The following is a 21943-nucleotide window of genomic DNA, read 5'->3' on the forward strand; positions in this document are numbered from 1 at the left end:
GCCATCCCCACCCCACCATAGCAACATAGGGGATGTTAGAGGTTTTCTAACTGGTGTCTACTTGCTCCTGGATTGAATTCTTTCTAGCCAGTTGATCTGTTTTGAATCTTCTGCTGCTCCTTTTTTTAGCCTTGCAAGCCTTGATCCTACCCCCACTTATTGGTAATTTCTTGACTGGTGAGGCATATAGACTCTCTGTCTTTCATTGGACTAATCTCCGTTTCACCCCAAAGTTGACCCCATTTTTTGTTAGCTGTACATAATAGAACCCCTGCTGGACAAAGTGAATCAGCAAAACAGGACTGCTGAGATATAACTACTTTTAGATAGCTTCAATCAAGTAAATCTAAGTATTTTAGACTTTTATCTCTTTACATTCATTTCTTCCTTGGGAATACAAGCCCTCCTACTTATGAAGCCTAAACCTAACTCTGATCATGCTATTTTGAATCGTGGGGTCGAAAAGATCTTGGAGGTCTTCTAGGTACCCTGATTTCTTCTGCTTCTTAATGATAAACTAGTTATAGGACTATGAAAGGAGGTCTGGAAGGAATCTTGGAGGTCTTGTACTCCAATTCCCTAATTTCCTCTAATTCTTAAAGATCACTAGTTACAGGCCTGTGAAACAGGAGTTAATTTTGGTATTTCTCAACTTTAATGCAACCTTCTGGGTTGTACAGAACTTTGTTGATAAATATCATTATGGTTTGCTGAGTTCAAAATTGCATACTGTAGTTAAAAGTTATTCTTGCATTTCTTTCCTATTTTTAGATGTCCCTGACCCACCAGGGGATCTCCAACTCTCTGAAAAACAGGCAAGAAATATTAGATTATCTTGGAGTCCTGGAAGTATTAACAATAGCCCAATTAATGGTAAGAAGAATTCTTCTGCCAAGCTCTGGCTTTTATAAAGTGACAGTAAATAATTAGGCTTGAATTAACCATATATCCTAAATGAAAGCACCACTGAATTAATTTGTTGTTGAAGGTCTTTGTTGTTAATCATCTTTTTTCAATTCTCATCCACCTGGTTCCAGGGTAGTTTGCTTCTTTAATTCATAGGCTTTCTTTATTGTGTTTCCCCCACTCCTTGTCCTTCCTAGAATCCATTGTGGAATTTGAAGAAAACCGATGGGAGCCCAGAAAGTGGCAGGAATTAATTAGGCTTCCGGGAAATGATACTACAGTTGTTTTACCACTGATCCCTTATGTAAATTACCAGTTCCGTGTTATATCTGTCAATGCAGTTGGGAGAAGTAAGCCCAGCGAACCATCAGAACGATATGAGACACCTCCAGCTGGTATGTATTGTTAATTGCTTTTTTTGTACATAATTATATACTGCAAATGGGGAAGAAGGTATACTGACATGCAACACACCTAATATATTATCAGAATGACTATCTTGCATTTGAAAATTTGTGTGTGGGGTGTAAACTAAATACATAATAGAAGATTATAACCACCTGATTTGTTGGTTTTTGAAACTTTTATTTTTCTTACTTTCTTGTGTATTCTCTTAATTATTTTAATTAATTATATTAATTAACTATGAATCTAGGGTTGAATGTGTTTGAATTTTTTTTTAAATTCTGGTTGTCATTCTTGGAAAAAGTTATGATTGAGCTGGAAAGGAACATTAAAAGGTAAGTACAAATGAAAGACTAGTCCTTCCTGGATGATCTAAGGAAGGATCTCATATAAAACATAATTGTACCAGAAAGAAGTAGGAAACATTTTATAGACTAGATAGATTTTCAGTCATTCTGGTTATGGTTGTCCCAAAAATGTTTTTTTCAAGAAACAACTGGACTGTCTTTGTTTTTCCTTGAAGACTTTTCACCTCTCATCCAAGAAACTTCAGTCAGAAATGAAGAAGCTTCTTGGATGAGAAGTGAAATGTCTTCAAGGAAAAACAAAGAAAGTTCAGCTGCTTCTTAAAAAAACACCTTTGGGATCTTATAGACTACATATCCAGCCACAGTAAATTTGTTATCATTTTAAAGTTTAGAGAAAGGCATATAATTTAGAAAGCGAGTCTCCTTTTTCTGGAAAATGATAATTCCTAAGTAGACTTAATTACTGCTACTATTCATCCTGCTATGAACCTGAAGAAGCAAACCGTACTAAAAATTCATTTCCATTACGATTGTGACATAATTTATTTTAATCTTCACTTGAGACTCTTGTTTTATATACACAAAGAATTCTAATGAAACAAACAAGAAACGGTTCTTTTCTTTCTGTTCTATACATTTCCATGAATTTATCTGCTTTGAAGGGGTCCTAGGTTGTTATGGATAGAATTCTCAATTAACTTAAACAATCTTCCTGCAAGATTTAATGTGATATATTTCAAATTCAGTCCCACCTTTCTTTATACAGGCATGATTTTTAATAGGACTTATCAGATCATAAGTTATTTTTATTAGATCATGAGTCTCCAAAATTTTTCTGTTCACAACCAATTTTTCTTGCTATAACATGAAATAACTGGTTGCTGAAACAAATGTTTTGAGTGACTCACTCTATCTATCTATCTATCTATCTATCTATCTATCTATCTATCTATCTACATACACACACACACACACACACACACACACACACACACGTCAGGACTCCAACAAATTCACCCCCCATTCAAGTCATAAATCTCTAGCCACATCTCAGAGAAAAGAAAATTGATTTATTAGAAGTGGACATGTTGGTGTTAGCTGGATGCAGCTGATGCTAAAATATATCATTCATTTCCCCCTTGACCCTGGCCTTCCCCCCACTCCCTGGATATGTATTCTCTAATGCGATACATCCATCACCAAGAGTCATCAATCATGCTCTCCAATAATTTTCTTGCACTCTGACAACTTTGGGCTGCCAGGGTGATTATCTAGGCACTTAAGGAATGCACTATTTTCCCCCACTCCCTTTTCCAGGCAGCTAAAAAGACCAAAGGAGTTTCTTTTTCGTTGAGAACTCCCTCCCTCCCTCCCTCCCTCCCTCTCCCTTTCCTTTTTCCTCTCCCTTCCCCCCTCTCTCTCTACATACATACATACATACATACATACATACATACATACGAAGGTAGGCAAGTAAACATGTAGGTACTTCACTTGCAGAAGTACCTACTTTAGAAAAAGAAAGTTCAAAATATAACTGTTGGATTAAAGGTTTGGGAATTGTAATTTACAAACTGATTTCTTGAAGAAAGAATCTCTCTCTTTCCCCCTCCCTCCCTTCCTCCCTCTCTTAAAACTGCCAGTATTTTAAAGGCAATTAATTTTAGTTATTAATTTAATTTTTCTCCTAGCCTTGTCCAATTCTGAACATGGTATGCTTGTTTATCACAAATATATTTATAAGATGAGGGAAGTATTCAAGATTAGTTGTTATTGGAATTGTCAAATCAATTATGATACATCATAAAGACAATAAATAAAACAAGAATATATAGCTGAACATTATGTATGATATTGTCTGGTTTGTTTTAAAAAAAATCTTCATTTTGACAGAATCATATTAAATGTTGCACTGCTCTTGGATATATTTGTAATAGGGAGATTAAGTAAGAATTGCTTAATTGAATTATTCTTCCAATGCAGCTCCAGACAAGAACCCAGAAAACATCAGAATTGAAGTTTCCAAACCACATGAAATGAACATGACGTGGGAGGTAAAAACTTTATATAAACATTATGGACCCATTTGTTATGTTATGTCACACAACTTTTGAATAAGCTCTAGTGTGCACAATGGGGTAGCAATTGACAATATATAAATCATGATTAAAGAAAATTCTTTGATAGTGTAGTGAGGGTAAAATAGGAAATTGTCACATTTTAAAATTCATGCTAAAATTCTACCTTGCCTTTTCTTTGTTATTATTTTCTGGCCAAAAATTATAAATTTTTTTCTTAAAATTATCTGGAAGTCACTAAGAATAAGTGAAAAGAATGCTACTTTGGATTTTCTCTTCCCCCAATAATAATTTTACAGTATACCTCATTAAATATAACAATTCCAGGCTGAAAATTTAGAAAGAAAACTCATAATATAGTGCTGTGTGCCTCATTAGTATGATTCTTCAACTGTCCTGCCAGCCAAGTACATGCCTTCTAGCCTGTGAATTGCAAAAGCAGGTTAACTATTTTGCATTTATTCTCTTAGTTTGGTATTTTCCTGAGTTTCCTGATTGAAGTTACAATGCTGGTTATTCATACAAAGTTCCAACGAGTCTGTAAAAGCCTTCATTTTGTCTCAGGCCTAGGGTTATTGTGTTGGTGGGGGAGAGGCTGGCATGCTTTATTTATATGGCTGCTGTCTTGTTTCATGTTCTTTATATTTTTCATTATTTAAATTAGTATTATATTTTATAAATCACCAAGAGTCCACTATATTAAATAACAATAATAAAATCATAATTGTACTTTGCCATTTACTGAGTAAGGCAAACAAACACTAATAGGTTTGGATAGCGAGATGGACAGCATATAGATAAATAAATACATTTGCCTCATTACAGTATCCCTTTTCCAATTTCACTTTTGGAAGAATTTAGGAAAGTAAGAAGTTAATTACATTTCATTCTTTGATATGTAGAAATATATATATATAATTGCTTTTTGAATATGTGCATTTAAAAAGATGGGATTTCATTTACTCATCTCCCATCTATTTTGACATAATTAACTGCCCTGCAGATAACTTATTTACAGTGAGTTTTGTGATATAAGTTAAGGTTTCTTCCTTGAAGGATTGTACTCTAGGTAGTGTTGGTTTTGCAACATCTGATTCATCTTAACAGAATGACAGAGTTGGAAGGGGCTTTGGAAGTCTTCTAATACAACTTCCTACTCAATCAGAAAATCCTATACCTATACCTATAAAACCCGCCAGGGTTGGAGCACCCACAACTTCTGGAGGCAAATTGTTCTAATTTTTACTTCATTTGCAGCCACTAAAGCCCATGGAGCATAATGGACCGGGTCTGGAATACAAAGTGAACTGGAAACAGCAGGATACCAATGAATGGGAAGAAGAAACAGTGCAAAAGCATTTCCTAGTATTGCAGAACACCCCTACTTTTGTGCCTTATGATATCAAAGTCCAGGCAGTTAACAAGTATGGCTCTGGCCCTGAACCTAATACACTAACTGGATATTCAAGTGAAGACAGTAAGTAATTTGAGATGGGAAGAGATACAAACAATCTCATCAGTGGTGATATGCTACCGGTTCGGCTGAATCAGTAGTAAAAAAAAAAGGACAATCAGCTGAGAGGATAAAGAAGAGAAAAGCACAGGATCGGCCCTCCCACCTGCCCCTACACTTTTCTCTTCTTTATCCTTTCAGCTGATTGGCACTGCAGGCCTCAGCTGGCGTGGGAAAAGCTCTGTGCACACGTTAGGTGTGTGTGCACATGCGTGTGATCACCGAACCAGTAGTGGAACAGGTAGGACACACTGCTGAATCTCATATATATGTTTTTTCAAACTCAAAAGGTGCTAAAAGGTGAACTGACTGGTGGAAATTATATTATGGGTAAATATTCTGCAATAGTATATTTTCACAGATCAGTGCTCTGATAATATTAGTAACCTTGGGGAGTTGTTTGAAATCTGTATTTTTCTGGGTGTATGGTCAGAACTGCCAGACACTGATCTTTAGAACATAAAGCATAACAAGAGATCCAATGAGTCATAAAACAGGCCCATCTAATAAAGTATTATGAGTCTGTCTCTGGAGATTCTCAGTCATCCAGGTCATGGTTGTCCCAAAGATGCTTTTTCAAGAGGCAACTGGACTTTTTGGTTCTTCTTTGAAGATGTTTTGTTTCTTATCTTGGATGAGAAGTGAAATGTCTTCAAAGAAAAACAAGAAAGTCCAGTTGCCTCTTGAAAAAGCGCTTTTGGGAGTATTCTGGGTCACACAATATTCAACTAGATGTATTTGAGAGCTCACAAAGCTGGAATGGAAGGTGAAATCTCTTCCACTAGGGTTACCAGAAACCATTTAACACACATTGCTCATGATTCAATAGTAGTGAATTGCCATCAATATTGGTATAACACAAACTTGTCTAGCCTGTTATAAAACTGTTGATTGACATTATTGCCAAAAAAGTATACAATTTCCTTCTCCTTTCATTGCACATATACCCATGCACACAAACAGCTATACTCCTACAAGAGCTGGAGAAATGGCAAAGAACCTGAAGATATATAAGATATAGATATATGTAAGATTTCCCATACAATGTCATAGCTTGACTCAGAGAAATAACATTAGATAGTCTAACATAGTTTACCTACCAAGGATTTTTCAGAAATAAAAAATGACTGCCTTCTTTTTTTCCCATCATAAGGAATAAAAGAAGATGGCTGTAAGGAAATTAAATTAATATGCAACCAATAGTCTGAAAGTATTTTCATTTCATTTATTTATTTGTATTTATTTTTAGAAATAATTCAAGGCAGCAAACATATCAACACATCTTCCTCCTCCTATTTTCCCCACAACAACAACAACCCTGTGAGATGGGATGGGCCAAGAGAGGATGACTGGCCCAAGTTCACTCAACTGGCTTCCACAGCTAAGGAGGGACGTGAACTTCCAGACTCCCACTTTCTAGCCTAGTACATTCTGACAAATAGGGGAACATATAAAAACACAATATTAATGACCTAGCTATTTTCAAGAGTATGACCAATAGTTAGAAACAAATATATAGGATCTTGAGAATGACTGTACCTGCTTAGAAAGTGCATAAATCTGATTAGTGACTGGCAAAGAAAGGGACAGGAAGAGGCAAGAGTTGGTTGACTTGAACTGAACGCCAGACTTGGATTTCTTGTTGCAGGTCCTATTTGTAGTTCATAAAGCCCAATTCTGATTGGATTTGTTCCAAGGTATGTCCCTCCAATTTCAATTTGAGTAAATCCCAGTTTAATGCATCTAGCTCAGAGGTGGTATTCAGCAGGTTCTGACCAGTTCTGGAGAACCAGTAGTGGGAATTTTGAGTAGTTTGGAGAACCAGCAAATCCCACCTCTGACTGGAGATTTTACAGTATCTTTCCCCTGTCATGCCCACCAAGCCACGCCCACAGAACCAGTAGTAAAAAAATTTGAATCCCACCACTGACCAAGCTCAAATATACGGCCATAGATTAAGGCTTAGATGAGATACTATCAGATATATTACACTACTATTACTGACATATGATTATATGTGTGGCTTTTCATTATACTGCCCATCATTTTAAACCCAGGTTATCAATTGGCTGTCACAAGCCTAAATCTAAACCCAGAGGAGTCCCTGCTCCATTTATTAATGTGCTAATGAAGTGTGAGGAAGATGCCATATCTGTCATCTCAGAATTGCCTGGAGTACTGTTTGAAATTCTAGTTCATTAACTCTCATTCACTTCCAAAAGAGATCCTCTGAGATTGAGGGTGGTTGAATGTTATACTGAATTTATAGTTCATATAAGCACAAAGTAAAAACCTACTACTGTCTGCTGAATATAGGATATCATATAGATGTTTTCTTCCTCTGCGTTTAGTTCCAGAAGCTGCTCCTTCAAACGTAATTGTGCAAGTCATCAATAGCAGTCTGGCAAAAGTCATCTGGTCCACAATTCCAAAAGATCGGGTTCGTGGACATCTTAGAGGATATAAGGTAGATATTGTTCTCCCTGCTTTCCCACAGTTCACCTTGACCCTTGAATTATTAATACACTTTTATAGAATGCTTGTTAAACATTAGTTTAACCAGCTCAGCAAAAGAACTAGATGAAGCCTTTCTACAAAATGCAAGCCTGTTTTTCTAATTGTAACCTTTAACTAGGTTATGGATGTGTGTGTTTGCGTGTCTCTCTCTCTCTGTGCATGCGTGTTGGTTATTTAATGATGTGAATGCTGTCAAAGAGTCACATATGGTCTCTGCTTCAAAACCTCAAGCAAATATCTCTTCTGCAGGTCAACTGGTGGAAAATCCGAAACCGTCTGGATGAAAAAAACCATCACCCAGAGAAACACTCCTTGACATTTAAAGCAGACCGAAATGATGGAATGATTCCTGGTTTAGAGCCTTTTAGCATCTACCACTTAACTGTCTTGGCTTTTAATTCCAAAGGAAACGGACCTGAAAGCATTACATATGAATTCCAAACTCCAGAGGGAGGTAAAGTTGGAGAATGGAAGGAGGGAGGGGAGTAGAAAAGAAAGAATAGCAAACTTTTGTAACTGTATTTTTCCCTTTGCAGCTGACTTGGTTGTGTGTTCATTGTTCCCTTATCTGGGCATTTTCACAGCTGGAGATATCAAATTAATATCAGATTATTAAAAAAGGAGCTTTTACTGTTGGCCACTGCAGTTATTTATTATACATACTAGAGTTGTTATTATGAGCCACGGTGGTGCAGTGGTTAGAGTGCAGTACTGCAGGCTACTTCTGCTGACTGTTGGCTGCCTGCAATTTGGCAGTTCAAATCTCATCAGGCTCAAGGTTGATTCAGCCTTGCATCCTTCTGAGGTCAGTAAAATGAGGACCCAGATGGGGGGCAATATGCTGACTTTGTAAACCACTTAGAAAGGGCTGTAAAAGCACTGTGAAGAGGTATACAAGTCTAAGTGCTGTTACTATTGCTGTTGTACTTGATAAAAGTGTATTGGTTATTATTCTGCCTTGGAATTTTTTAAGAACCTAAAGAGTTCATATCAATTAGAAATTAGATAAGATATCCAATGAGTTACAAAAACTGTCACTGAAGTCAAGTATTCACTGTTAGAAGCAGGGAAGTACTACTGAAAGCATATGCCCTACATTCTTGCAGTTTACTTAATACCTTTAATACAAGACATTCCTTCTCAAGACCGCTTAAGCCCATGCTGATGAATGGCAGGATTTAGAAAGAATGACTAAGTTAATTTCAAATGGGAGAATTGGGGAAAGAGAAAACTACAAAGTTTTCATGTTTTCTTCATTTCTTAGAATTGCCCAAAACTACATACATTCTACAAAAATGGTTAATGAAATCCTCTGATAAAATAATATTAATCTTTCCAAAGCTGAATACTTAGCTACCATAACTCTCAAACAAACAAAGAGTAGACTATTAAAATGTTCCAAGCTACTCCAATTGAGTTTTGGAAACCTGAAAAAAGTCATGTTCATTTAAGAGAATTAGTTTACAGAATTTAACCAATAAGGTATATTTTGAAAAGTTTTCTGTATTTTTGGTAATAGATGAAATGAGTGACTAATATTTACTTACCTTGTTTTTATATTCTTATTTTATTCTATATCTAAATAGACTTCCCATATTGCTCAGCTGGATAAATTTTGTAAGAACAAATGAATAAAAGTGAATTCATTATCATTTTTTTACATATGTATTTTACAGTCCCAGAAAAACCACATTTTCTAAAAATACTAAATTTTGAAAAAGACTCAGTAACATTGTCATGGGGGCCACCAAAGAAACCTAATGGATTCATTACTGGATACACATTGCAATACCAAATGAGTAAGTAAATAAATATTTTACTTTGGGTTTAGGATTTAAAAAACATTTTCTTAAGGGAGATCATTCTTAGCTGATGTCAAAATATGATGGAAAGGATTTTGTCCTTTATTTTTTCAATAGCAAAACCCTTTCCTAGCTATTGTTTCTTTTAAAAAAATACAAAAAAATACATAAACCATGATTCAATTCTAATTGTGCAGAAACATTAAGCTGCCCTAACATTCCTGCCATAAATCTTTATTGTCTTGAAGGATTAGCAGGCTGACTGTTTGAAGTCATGACTTCAAAATATATGTTTTAACCTCATAGAGCTAGGTATGTTTTGCCTTTTTAAAATATTGCATTAAAATGATCTTACTGCAACCCTGTACCCTCTTTATAGGGTTAATTTTATTAGTCACAAATAATTTCTTTTTTTCTTTCAAGTGCACAGTTTGACTACTAACAAAGGAAGATGCAAGCAGATGGTTGACAGTGTGATTTGAGGGAAGAATGATAGAATATAGTGTTAAGTGTATTAATTATGCTTAGTATAAACCATATTATAAAGCCTCTGTTGTGGTAACCTTCCAAGAGTTCCCAAAATTACATGATCTCACTCTTAATGATAGAACATTGACTGACAGATCAAATTAATCTGATTTTTTTTTAATGGAATATAGTTGCAACTCCATGACTGGAAAAATGCATAGATATGCAAATCAAGGATAACACATATTTGATATATTTTCCTTTTGTATTTGCTGGTGGAAGTTTATTAAATATAAATTAAAATATAAGCAAACTGTGGAGAGATAAATATATCATGACCTTGGATTCTGATTGCCTATTATTTTTGGCAGATATTCCAGGTTCAATATGCAAGTTTCCAGAATTATTTGCTATGAGATGATCAGTAAATAAATTCAATAAATAAATGTTCCCAGAAACTGTGTCATGATTTTTAATAACATTTTACATGTAAATTTTACTTAGGTTCATGTTCTGTTTACAGCAAAAGTTTCATTTGGTATTTTAGTGCAGTTAAAGTGTTTTATGTTGTACATTGGTGAAATATAAAGTTGGCATATGAGATACATTTTAACAAGTGAACTGATTTCTAATGTTGATGTTTGACTAAATAGTCTGCTCCTTCTTTTATTTTTCAGTTAATGAGACTGATAACATTGGTCCTTTGCATGAAATCAGTATTACCAATTCATCATCATTAAGCTTCAGATTGTCTAATCTAAGCCTCAGCACAAAGTATAAATTCTATGCAAGGGCTTGTACAGTGCAAGGATGTGGAAAACCTATTACAGATGAAGGAGTAACAGTAAACCATGGCAGTAAGTTAAAAGCAGAGTTGAATGCCTGCAAATCTAATCTTAATCATAACATCTGAGTATTGGACCTAAGGAAAATTAATCAGAAGGAAAGATAAGAGTGCTTATCATTAAAAGGCTGACACTTAAGGCTTCAGAAGGTTTCATATCATGATCTACTAAAAATATTCCTCACCAACCATTTTGTCTTTTTCTTTTCTCTGAATATTACTGTATATTTGTAAAATATAATGCTGTGAAGACATGGATTTATTTTGACTTGCAAACTTGTTAATATAAGTAGTTCAATACAATGAATATTAGGCTGTGCAAAACTTCCATGCAGTGTTTCCTTTCAACAAAATGACAAATGAAACACGCCTCAAAAATCCTTCATACAGTAATGACCTTGTCAGTTACATAAGACCCAAGAGAAGCATCCTGTTGTTTCACTATATCTGTGGCATCGTACTACTAAAGTCCAGGTAAGTACTTATATTGCTTCACTGCTTTTTGTTTTAGAGCTACTCTCATTTTTCCTCCACATGTTAAAGGAGGAGGCTGAGAACAGTCTTCTTCAGCTAATGCTACAGGAGAAGTCTGAAAGAGCTTTCTCCTGAAGAGTTAGCCACAGAGTTTCCAAGGTTGAAAAGTTCTGGTAAGACTTGAATTTTCTGGAAACTGAAGAAAATTGCATCCCAAAGATTTTCCAGAATGGGTGGCTCCAGAAGTCCAATGGTACATGCTGAAGGCGGCCCAGTCAAAATGTTTACAGCCTTCATATAGGAATCTTTCAGTTGATAACTTCTACGATGGGTTACAAGATATCCTCCACAGACCATTTACCCACTTGAGAATAGTCAGTGGTGCAGAGAACCTCTTTTGGTGGAACTCAATTGTTCCAAATGTTTGCTGGGTGATGAGCAATTGAGGAAAACTAGCAGTATGGAAGTCTCAAAGATACTTTTTTTGGAGGCAACAGGACATTCTTGTTTTTCCTTTTGAAGACATTTCGTTTCTCATCCTGGATGAGAAGCAAAATGTCTTCAAAAGAAAAAAAAACCAAGAAAGTCCCATTGCCTCCTGAAAAAGCACCTTTGGGACAACCATGACCTGGATGACTGAGTATCTCTACAGACTTTTAGCAGCATGACAGAATACATGTTTTCATGACACTTTCTTTCTTCCAAACATAGATAGCAGAAAAGAAAACCCAGTAGTGTGGAAAAACTCCTTTGATTCACTTGATTTGATTCAGCAAATTAGATTAGGTCATCTCCACAATTCAGATCGCTCCTTTAAGCAAATCTGTGTAAACTTATGCAATCTTACTGAGCCAAAGAATCTTTTGGTTATAAATGAGAAAAATACACCACATAGGTCTATTGTTATAATAATCAAAAATATAATTATATTTAATTTGATTATGTTTGCTGCAACAGAGCACTGCTTTAATATACACATGGACAAATTTGAAGCCCATATTTAATTGCAACTCTTTAAACTGTAACATTCAGGTGTTCACTAGATGAACCATTTAATTTCCAATTAAAGCCCCATCAGCACAATTACATCCATCATTCAGCTGAAATATGATCAGATGGGGGACTTACAACTCTGTCTCTATAGCTGTAGAACCAACTAGATATTAATTGATAAAATTAAGTGAGATTGGCACACCAATTTGCCAGATGGAATGAGCTAAGTAGAAAATGCCCAAGTTCATCAGTGTGAATAACTTACAATAACAGTGTTGACAGGGAACAGTCAAATATTTTTTCTTGCACTTAATAAGTTACCTTATTAGAACAGGAGTGCATTCCATTAAAATCAGAAACTGGGACTGTGGAAAACCCATCAACATTGCTTTAAAGAAGAGAGAATGAATGCCTTTGAAGTTCTGTTGAAAAACACAATGCTGCTTCTTTTTTTCCTATGGAAGATGTAGTTGAATCTTTCAAGAAGAATCAGAATATCAATGTTAGCATATAATAACAATGATTGCTTTTGGTTTGGCTGATTTGACTGGACTATGATTTGTTTTTCTACAGCCCAGACAAGCATGTGATATTCTGGACTAGATTAACTTGTAGTATGATAATTCAATAGTGTGGCAATAGTGTGAGGCAGCCACTGGTAAGGCAAATGCCACTTTAAGATGTTTTAACAGGGACACAGTAATGCCCCTGTTAAATTTCACCATAACTTTCCTACTCTACTTTGACTTGGTCTGGCCATATTTGAAATACTGTGTCCAATTCTTGACACCACACTTTTAACAGGTTGTTAGCAATGCAGAACAAATTGAGAGCAGGCTACATGAAGGGACAAGTCATGTGAGGAATGGTTAAAGTCATGTGAGGAATGGTTAAAAGTACTGAATTTATTTAGCCTTCAAAAGAGAAGTTCAAGAGCAGGTACAATCTCTATCTTCAGACATTTGAACCCAGGCAGTTGGTAAGCTCTGTTGGAGATAGGAGTTTTGTTTTGAGGGTTACCGTTTAACTGAGCATGATGGTTATATATTGTTATGATAGTTTTAATTTCTGTACATCACCCAATCACTGCTGTGAAATCAGAATCTTCATATATGAGATGGATTGATGGATAGTAGATAGATGATAGATTTCCAATTGTTGTATTAAGTTATTGCTTATTACATTTTTGTAATAAAGATGAATCTTAACTGACTTATCTTGGGGAAATAGTAAAATTGTTCATTGTTGGATTAATCAATTATCTCCAAAGTATCAATCATTTTTTAAAGGTCCAAACTCAAGAGAAATCTGGACTTACAATTCAGTATTTAATGTTTATATGGGTTCTTTGACATAGAAGAAGAAAGCTGGGGGCCTGTTGATTTTATTCTCAGTTCTTACCTTCTGGATAATAAAAACAAAAATTAGCCCAACTGCTTGTGGATTTCTTAAGTTAATAACTAGACTTCAGTGACCTTTAATATACTACCTAAAATATTTTGTTACTAATGTATTATGTATTTTCCTTTACTTCTTAAAGTTCTTCATTTTTTTTATCTTTTCAAATTACTTCTGAAATGTGTATACATAGGCACATCCTTTATCTCCTTCAGGTACCAAATGTAGCTCTAAAATGAACTCCCAGACTATCCTTAGTGGATTTATACACTAAACAAATCTTTGCAGAGATCTTACAGCGGGAAATATGTCTGAATATTCATGTGAAATTTTTATAAAAACCCAAAACCTGTATCACAATCTCCTTATCCGGCATTTAATATTAATTGGATATCTGTGGTGCAGCAGACTCATTTCTATTTTATTAAGTCTTTAAACAGCTTTATGATATCCTTTTATTTGCTTTTTGTTTGACTTGCCCCTGGTGGAGACTGACTCTGAGGGAGAGGAGGAACAGCCAACAGGGAGTGGAAGTGTAGCTCTGGAAGTTGTGGAGGAGGCTGGGGAAGGGCAGAGGCCGGCTGAGTAGTTAAAGGAGACCCAGGCCCATCACCTATCCATCCTAAGGCATGCAGGGAGGAGACGATAAGGGAAAGACACGTGGTCTACTCAAGAGGAGAGGGCCTTGATCCTCTTCATGGGCTGCAGGTGTGAGAACTGCATAAAAGTTTGGATCTGCGTTCTGGCAAACGCTGGAGAAAAAGCGTATTTTATTTTGGTCTGATTTTGGTTGGCATCCTTCCAACAGATTGTGCCTTGTTATCTCCTTGAATTTGCTAAATACTTCTCCTATTCCGTTGTGGAAATTTCATCATTGCAGTTTGTTTGGTTTTTATTTTTGCCTCTATCTGCTCATTAAATTCAGACTGTATTGCTTTCTTTTGAAGACTATTTTTGAGTATGTTTTATCTCCAACTGAGAATTATTGAACAGCTGGGCCAAGTTGGAGGCATTAAAGGACATTTATGGATTTTGTTACGTTTGTGTTACACTCTGGGTCATCACAACTTCATTACAACTTTACTAAAAGTGAAGCAAGGAAAGCTCAAATCATTGCGGCTTTTTTTCTTTTTGAGACATTTCAAACCAAACACTTCACTGACACTGATGGATGATAGATGGATAGATGGAGATAGATAGATAGATAGATAGATAGATAGATAGATAGATAGATAGATAGAGTGTGCGGAAAATAACATCACACCAGTAGTCTTTAGATTTTCATACACTAGATAAACAGTTTTTAGATTTGCCTTTTAAAAAAGAAGAAACAGCAATAACCGACAGATATGCAGATGTGAGATATCTTCTACAGGTGGCCCTTGACCTATATTCATTCATTCAGCAAACTACAACAGCTCTATACAAATGCTCTTGGAGATCTAGACATCCTAGCACTCCATGATCATGTGATCATGATCTGAATGTTTGGTAACCAGTTCACATTTAACAACCAGTTGCAGTGATTTGCGGCTATATGACCTCCATTTGCAACCTTCCCTCCTGGCTTCCCAGAAAATCAATTGGGAAGCTGGCAAGGAAAGTCACAAGTCATAGGGTATGTCCTTCTGTGCTCATGCCACACTAGCCACTCATATCCCGACTATCACTGTGACTCCTCACACTTCTCTGCACCTCCCTAATCTACACTGCATCTTCATGAACATTCCTCACATGACTGTTCTTCCAACAGTCTGCTCCCTCTCTGACTATCCCTTGTATCCTCATGCACCCCCAGGGCCTACTGGGCACCCCCTCATCCACATAGCAGCAACAATTCGGCCCCATTGCTATCATCATTGAGGACTACCTGCTCTTCCCAGTTTCCTTCATCTCCACATCAACCCATCAACATCAGGAGAGTCTCTGCTATAATGGCTAAGCTACAAAATGTCTCAAAAGATTAAAAGTAACTCAAACATAAAAAGACAACCATTGCTCAATCTTAGTGCTTGGACCAGTAAGAAAAATTTGAAATAGACAATCTTCTAAATCTGTAGCATTGATTCTAAGATTGAAACAAAACATTCCGTTTTGCCTTGACTATGAAACTACCTTGAATTACAGAAAAGAGTCGAAATGTTTCAAGGTCAAAATGCTTTGAACATCTGTAAGGAATGTTATCACAGAAATATTATTATTAGAAATGTCTGTGGAAACTTGATGTCTTAAGCAATTGATGGAACATGATTAATTTCCAGGTATTTCAGCAGCTGAAATACGCCTGACAAAGTGATTTCAGAATTGGAGGGAGCCTCCTGTTCCTTTCAATTTGTAATCCTGTATATCTGACAGCTTTAAATAGTTTGGATTATTTGAAATGACAGAAATTGACATAATATATTTTCCCCTTGTTACCTTTCAGAAAACATTTATGTTAAGTGTACTACTTTGTGCATTTAGGGAAAAAATAACTTGCAATGACCTGCTGTTTAATTTGTAGTTTGATTAGAAAATGGAATTAATTTAGCAATATCAATTCTGCCAGATAGTTTTAATTATGTTAAACCCATCTCATCAAATGTTGAACACACCAATCAACATACGGTATTCTCTTTAATTCTCTATGGCACGATTATAATTAAAGCACAGGCTGTAAGTGATAAATAATTGTCATATTCTGCTGTTTTTGTCTATATACAACCATTTTTAATCTTTTCTCTTTTTCTCTTTCGGTTATCTTCTGAGTGTTAATCTCTTGAAGCTGCTATTTGCTTGCTTGCTTGCTTATTCCAGAACTAATAATCATTGATTCTGTATCGCACATACAAATTATCTAAGAGTTAGCAAGCTCCATTATATCTATGAACTAATAACTATCTGTTCTAATAGATACCTTGTACTTCAAGTTGTAATAATAGACTGAGCAAATAAAGCAAAATAAATTATTCCTTTAAAAATTACTTAAAATGTTTTTGAAATCTTATTTAAGAGAAGATTAAAGAGTTAAATAATATGCAAGTTTCCTATCTAGGATTTAAATATTCATCTTTTTTTTTTGTTTCCTCTGAAATAATTATAGTGTCCAAATATAGTATAAAATAGATTAAAATCATCAAAAGAATAAAATTAAATCCTCACTTTTCATTTGATTCATGAAACAGAAATAAAATAATTATTTAGTGAGGTAACCACTACTCTGTCAGAACACAAACCAGAAAGAGCCTTATGATACTTTAAAAATTAACAAATGTACTATGACATAAATCCAAGATTTTGAATGCTTCTTAGATTGATGACTGTGCTCCACCTTTGAATGGTGTATCGGGACCAGACAACAGGAGATATAACCAAGGCAAAAATGTAGGCAAGATTGAGAGAGAGAATTTGATTTAATTTACATTGCATTAGAATCTAATTTGTATTAAATTAAATAAAAAAAATATCATGCATTTTTCTTTTCCTCCACATTAATAAGACAATTTGATGGTAACTTTTTGAAGTCATGCCTTAGGCTGAAATGTAGTCCTGAAACTTCAATTATGTACTCTAAGGTTGACATGAGGGGTCCTTGGTGTTCTCTGAGCTTGCTTGTTTTCTTGCAGATGTTTCATTACCCAAACTAAGATAACATCAATGATGTTACCTGATTTGGGTAATGAAACGTCTGCAAGAAAACAAGCAAGCTCAGAGAGCACTAAGGATCCCTCAGTTATGTACTCTCCTATAAAATATTATTTTGGTCTTAAGAACCCCAAAAATCACTTGCTTTTGTTCAAGTGATGGTAATTTTATAAGGGGGATTTCTGACTCATTATTTGGATACTTGTTTTAATAGAGAATTGTAGTTCAGTTAACCAAGATGAACCAAGCCTTATAACTTTTTAATTTCTATTTTAATAATGTAATTAATATAATTAATTATATCAATTGATATTTCAATAAAGCACTATCATATAATTATGTTAATTGGACTTCTTTCATGTAAAATATTTTATAGTATTCAATTATAGATTTGATTCTGGTGGTAATTTTATATCAATCATTTGATATATTTTTTTCCCAACAAAGTTGGAACAATTTTGGTAGTTGAGTTTTTAAGGGAAAAAATGCATATTCTAGTATTGATTGACTAGCATATAGGTTTAGATGTAACTGCTTTATTGAAATTCTGTACAACATTAATTATTCTATTTATTTATATAAACATAATCTATTTGGATATTTAATTATGATCAATAAATCATAATAGGAGCTATTAAAATAAATAACATTTAGAATATACACTACATGAATATTAATGTGTCATATACGGTCCTTTGTTATAATTGCACAATTCTCTAAGGATAAATGCTCAACCTATTAATATTAACTGGTACTGATTCTGTAATTTTATATTCTGAGGCCCTCACCCAATTCACCTATTTTGACTTGACTCTGTGCATTCCATAGGTAAAGCTGTTGGGAAGATTACTGAAGTTAAGCCCACCCCAAAGAGTCAGCCTGTTGAGCCACTTGATCCTGGAACTGCAAATACAATTCGACTAATGACTAAGAATTGGGTTGATAATAATAGCATTTCTGCAGATGTAATAGAGACCAGGGGGAGAGGTGAGAAATTCTTAAGGCCTCTAAGATGACTGCGATTCTCACAAAAACAAGACTTTAGCAACTGCATATTAAAATTATATACTGCATACTTGTAACATGAAAGAGTTATATATCCAGAACTTACTGCACCTATTATAATTGGATTTTTACTGTTGATTTCAACATAAAAAAGTAGTTTCCCAGTTCATAATCCTCCAACACCACAATTTTCAGAAATACTGCTGGGGCCAAATCTGGTACAGGAAATGTAGAGTTCTCTTAATATTTTGAATGTTAAACTGACAATTGCAAATTATCTTTGCAATAAATATTAGTATGAATTTAATCAGTCCCATTCCAAGTTTTTTTTATTTAACTTTAGTAACAAGTTTCCATTAATAATTCCAAATCTATATATGTAGAAAAAATAAAGAGTAATTAGGACTACTAGGCTTGGTTGGACTGCAAAATTTAGCAGCAAAGAGTTACTTTTCTGTGTAGTTTTCTGCAAGCTGAATTCTTACCTAGATTTTTGCAATCCAGGTGTGATAACTCTTAGATAAATTGGCATAAAGTTGTTCCAGCATTTTACTGTTGAAAACAGAAAACCATTGTGCAAATAATGTTTGCATACCAGGAATAGATTGTGCCCCTCAGTTTTTGCAAGTGCTGTTGACCAAAATTAAAATTTTATGGGAGATTAAAATAATAAAAACAGGGAAAATATTTCTCCCAATACAATTCTGGTGTGAAAGGTAGATATCAGACAATATGTCAAATTTCTGAATGGGTCTTCATTTTTCTCCAAAGAGACAGCTTGAAAGCCTTTGGCTTTAAGTAATTATCCCATATCAGTGGAAGATGCAGCTCACAAATCTACCCTTTTTCCTTTGTGCTTGGCTAGTGTTTTATCCTAGACACATTTCTTCTATTTCTGGGATTATGCTGCTGATGTCCCATTAGGACACTGGCACATTGCTCTTCAAAATTCCTCACTTCCTCTGTGTTGATAGTTCCTGTTAAGAAATTGCCTTTATTGCATAATCTCCTGCACAATTTGAGTTTACTATAGGTGAGCCTGATCCTGATCCATTTTTGCTCTATAATCTATAATATAAATTTAAAATTCAGCTTCCAAGGAAAAAATGAAAATGCCAGTTTGTACTACTTAGATATTAATTACTTTGCCAGGCCCTTTCTTCTTGCATTTTATATGCAGTATGCTATGCATTTGTCTCTATTCTATACACTTTTTAACCCTCTCTAACTTTTGCATGACAATCTGGTTTAAGAACTGTATTTTTGTTTGCTTAATTAAAATCTGCAATGATTTCAAGCCAATAATAATGTGTCTTGCAGACTTGATTTTAATATAGATATTCATTACCCTCCCCCAATGCATACTGCTAGACCCTGATAATCTGTTCTAAAACATTCTTTAAAATAACATTTTTATTTTTTTCTTATACCTTCATATATATATATTTTTTCCCATTCAAAGCTTACACTGGAATTTATGAAAGAATCTCTACACAAGGTTGGTTTATTGGACTGATGGGTGCCATCGCTTTGCTTACCTTATTGTTGCTTACTATCTGCTTTGTTAAAAGGAACAAAGGAGGAAAATATTCAGGTAAGGACAAATGTGTTCTCCAAATTGAATATACTTTTATAATGATGTACAAGCCTTTCCTGGGTTATCACCAAATTAGAGTTTTAAGTCTTCTTGGAGGTCGAAAAGTTACATAAACCCCATGATCCACAGCAGCAAATGATGCTCCCCATGTGATCAAGAGCTGATTACAGGCCTTTGGGAGCTTCCAGAAATTACCTCTTGCTATCCCTTATGAAGATAAAAAAAAGCTTCTTTGCCTGGGGAAAATGCAGTAAGGTAGCATGAAAATGACAAGACTACCAATTCTGTTTTAAGTTAGAATTGGCTGAAAGAAAACAGGATCCTTTCTAAAATACAGCCGTACTTGAGAGAAATGGAAAAGTGTCCAGAAACACATTCACAACTAAGACGTTTCTATTTAATAATGTCAGCTAATTAATAGCCAGTAAAGTGATGTCTTCACCATGGCATCTTTGAGAGTAGCATTACCCAAATGAACAAAAACATACACTACATAGCTTACCTTATATTTTTGAAAAATAAAGATCCTATCACTTGTCAGTTGTCAATTTCTCTATCATCTTAAATTTAGGATTTATTTATTTATGTACTTACCTACCTACCTACCTACTTACTTATTTAATTTATAGAATTGTAGAACTGGAAGGGACTTTGGAGATTTTCCAGTCCAATCTCCTGACTAAAGCAAAATACCTTATTCCATCCTAGACTTTTTTATTTTTTATTTCCTTTTTTTTTTTTTTTTTTGCAAACTTCCTATAGGTGGTATGTACCTTCTTCAATCACAGGTCATGCAAGGTTGCAATTTCTCCTCAATATCTCAGCTGTTCCTAACACTGTCTGTCTCTTCCAGATAGAGAGCTCTGAAGTTATTTCTAGGATCTGCTGGAGTCACTATCCTAGCTTAAGTGTGACTGGAAGATGTTGCTATATAGATCCCAGTTGTAATTGTATTTGATTGATTATGGCGTGGATTTCTAGCTGTCACAGCAATCTTATCTGGTCTTTTTCAATGTTGTGTCAACTATCTCATGGCTCAAGATAATGATTCCTTACCCAAGCTCACCAATTGAGACAACGTTAGAGAACAAGAACCGAAGATCCAAAGAACATGAAGCCATTCCAATAGAAAGATTAAAAAAATGTATTTCATCCTGAATTTTGGCTCTCTATAGGATTCCAGTTTTTATTTAAAATTGTTGTGCCTATCACTGAACTTTATTTGTTGATTAAAACATGCAAGGAAAAGTTGAAGGAGCTGAAAATAGTTTTAAGCAGGTATAAAATAGTTCAAGTGAGATAGTTCAATTCACATCGAATTAAGTTAAAAATTTAAATTGCTGTTATTTTTATTTTAAAAATCATGATTCGTACATACATGCTGATGTTATATTTATTATACATTTCTTTAAACATGCATTGTGTTATTGTGAGAATACCTTTAAAAGTAGCCTGTTAATATCGGAAGCAAAGAGAAACCTTGACACAACATTGGAAGGCTAAGGCACTCACCATAAAATTTCACTTTTAGCCCAAAATTAAAAATGCCATCCTTCAATACAGGACTGTGCCTATGTTTGCCACAGATAAGGCAGTTGTAATAAAAAAAAAAACCAGCAAATCACATTGGTTAGTTTGCTTCCAAAATTTACATAATTTAGGAAACTAGGATTACACAGCCAAGTGATTTAGTTTCATCTAAACTAAATTAATCAATTGCAATTCAGTTAGTGGTATTAACAACATGGTATTATTGTGAATAATTCAACACTGGCAACAAAGATGATGAGGGCCTGGAGGTTCAAACGTATGAAGAACAGTTGCAGGAACTGGACATGACTAGTCTAGTGAAGGGAAGGACCAGGAGTGACATAATAACAGCATACCAATATTTGAGAGGCTGTCACGGAGACAAGACACCTGAAGGCCAAACAGGAAAAAATGTATGGAAACTAATCAAGGAGAGATTCAACCTAGAAATAAGGAGAAATTTTCTGACTGTGAGAGCAAT

At 34.8% G+C, this 21943-nt stretch overlaps 1 protein-coding gene across 9 annotated transcripts in view; it reads left to right on the top strand.

Moving 5' to 3' along the window:
* Positions 1-21943, top strand: part of CHL1 (cell adhesion molecule L1 like) — a 202508-nt gene that overhangs the window by 177249 nt on the left and 3316 nt on the right. For 5 of the 9 annotated variants that reach the window (XM_087954598.1, XM_087954597.1, XM_026678954.2 and 2 more), the window contains 10 exons: positions 772-873; positions 1104-1301; positions 3603-3673; positions 4955-5174; positions 7562-7677; positions 7977-8181; positions 9404-9526; positions 10675-10854; positions 18159-18317; positions 19798-19929. In XM_087954598.1, the coding sequence (XP_087810724.1) occupies positions 772-873; positions 1104-1301; positions 3603-3673; positions 4955-5174; positions 7562-7677; positions 7977-8181; positions 9404-9526; positions 10675-10854; positions 18159-18317; positions 19798-19929 (1506 nt within the window). The remainder of the gene's footprint in view (positions 1-771; positions 874-1103; positions 1302-3602; positions 3674-4954; positions 5175-7561; positions 7678-7976; positions 8182-9403; positions 9527-10674; positions 10855-18158; positions 18318-19797; positions 19930-21943) is intronic. The other 4 variants (XM_087954596.1, XM_087954595.1, XM_026678963.2 and 1 more) reach the window with 1 other exon arrangement.

The sequence above is a fragment of the Notechis scutatus genome, chromosome 2 (assembly GCF_049901735.1).
Source record: "Notechis scutatus isolate UNSWTSFEM ecotype Mainland chromosome 2, rNotScu1.2, whole genome shotgun sequence".
Classification (NCBI taxonomy): Eukaryota; Metazoa; Chordata; class Lepidosauria; order Squamata; family Elapidae; genus Notechis; species Notechis scutatus.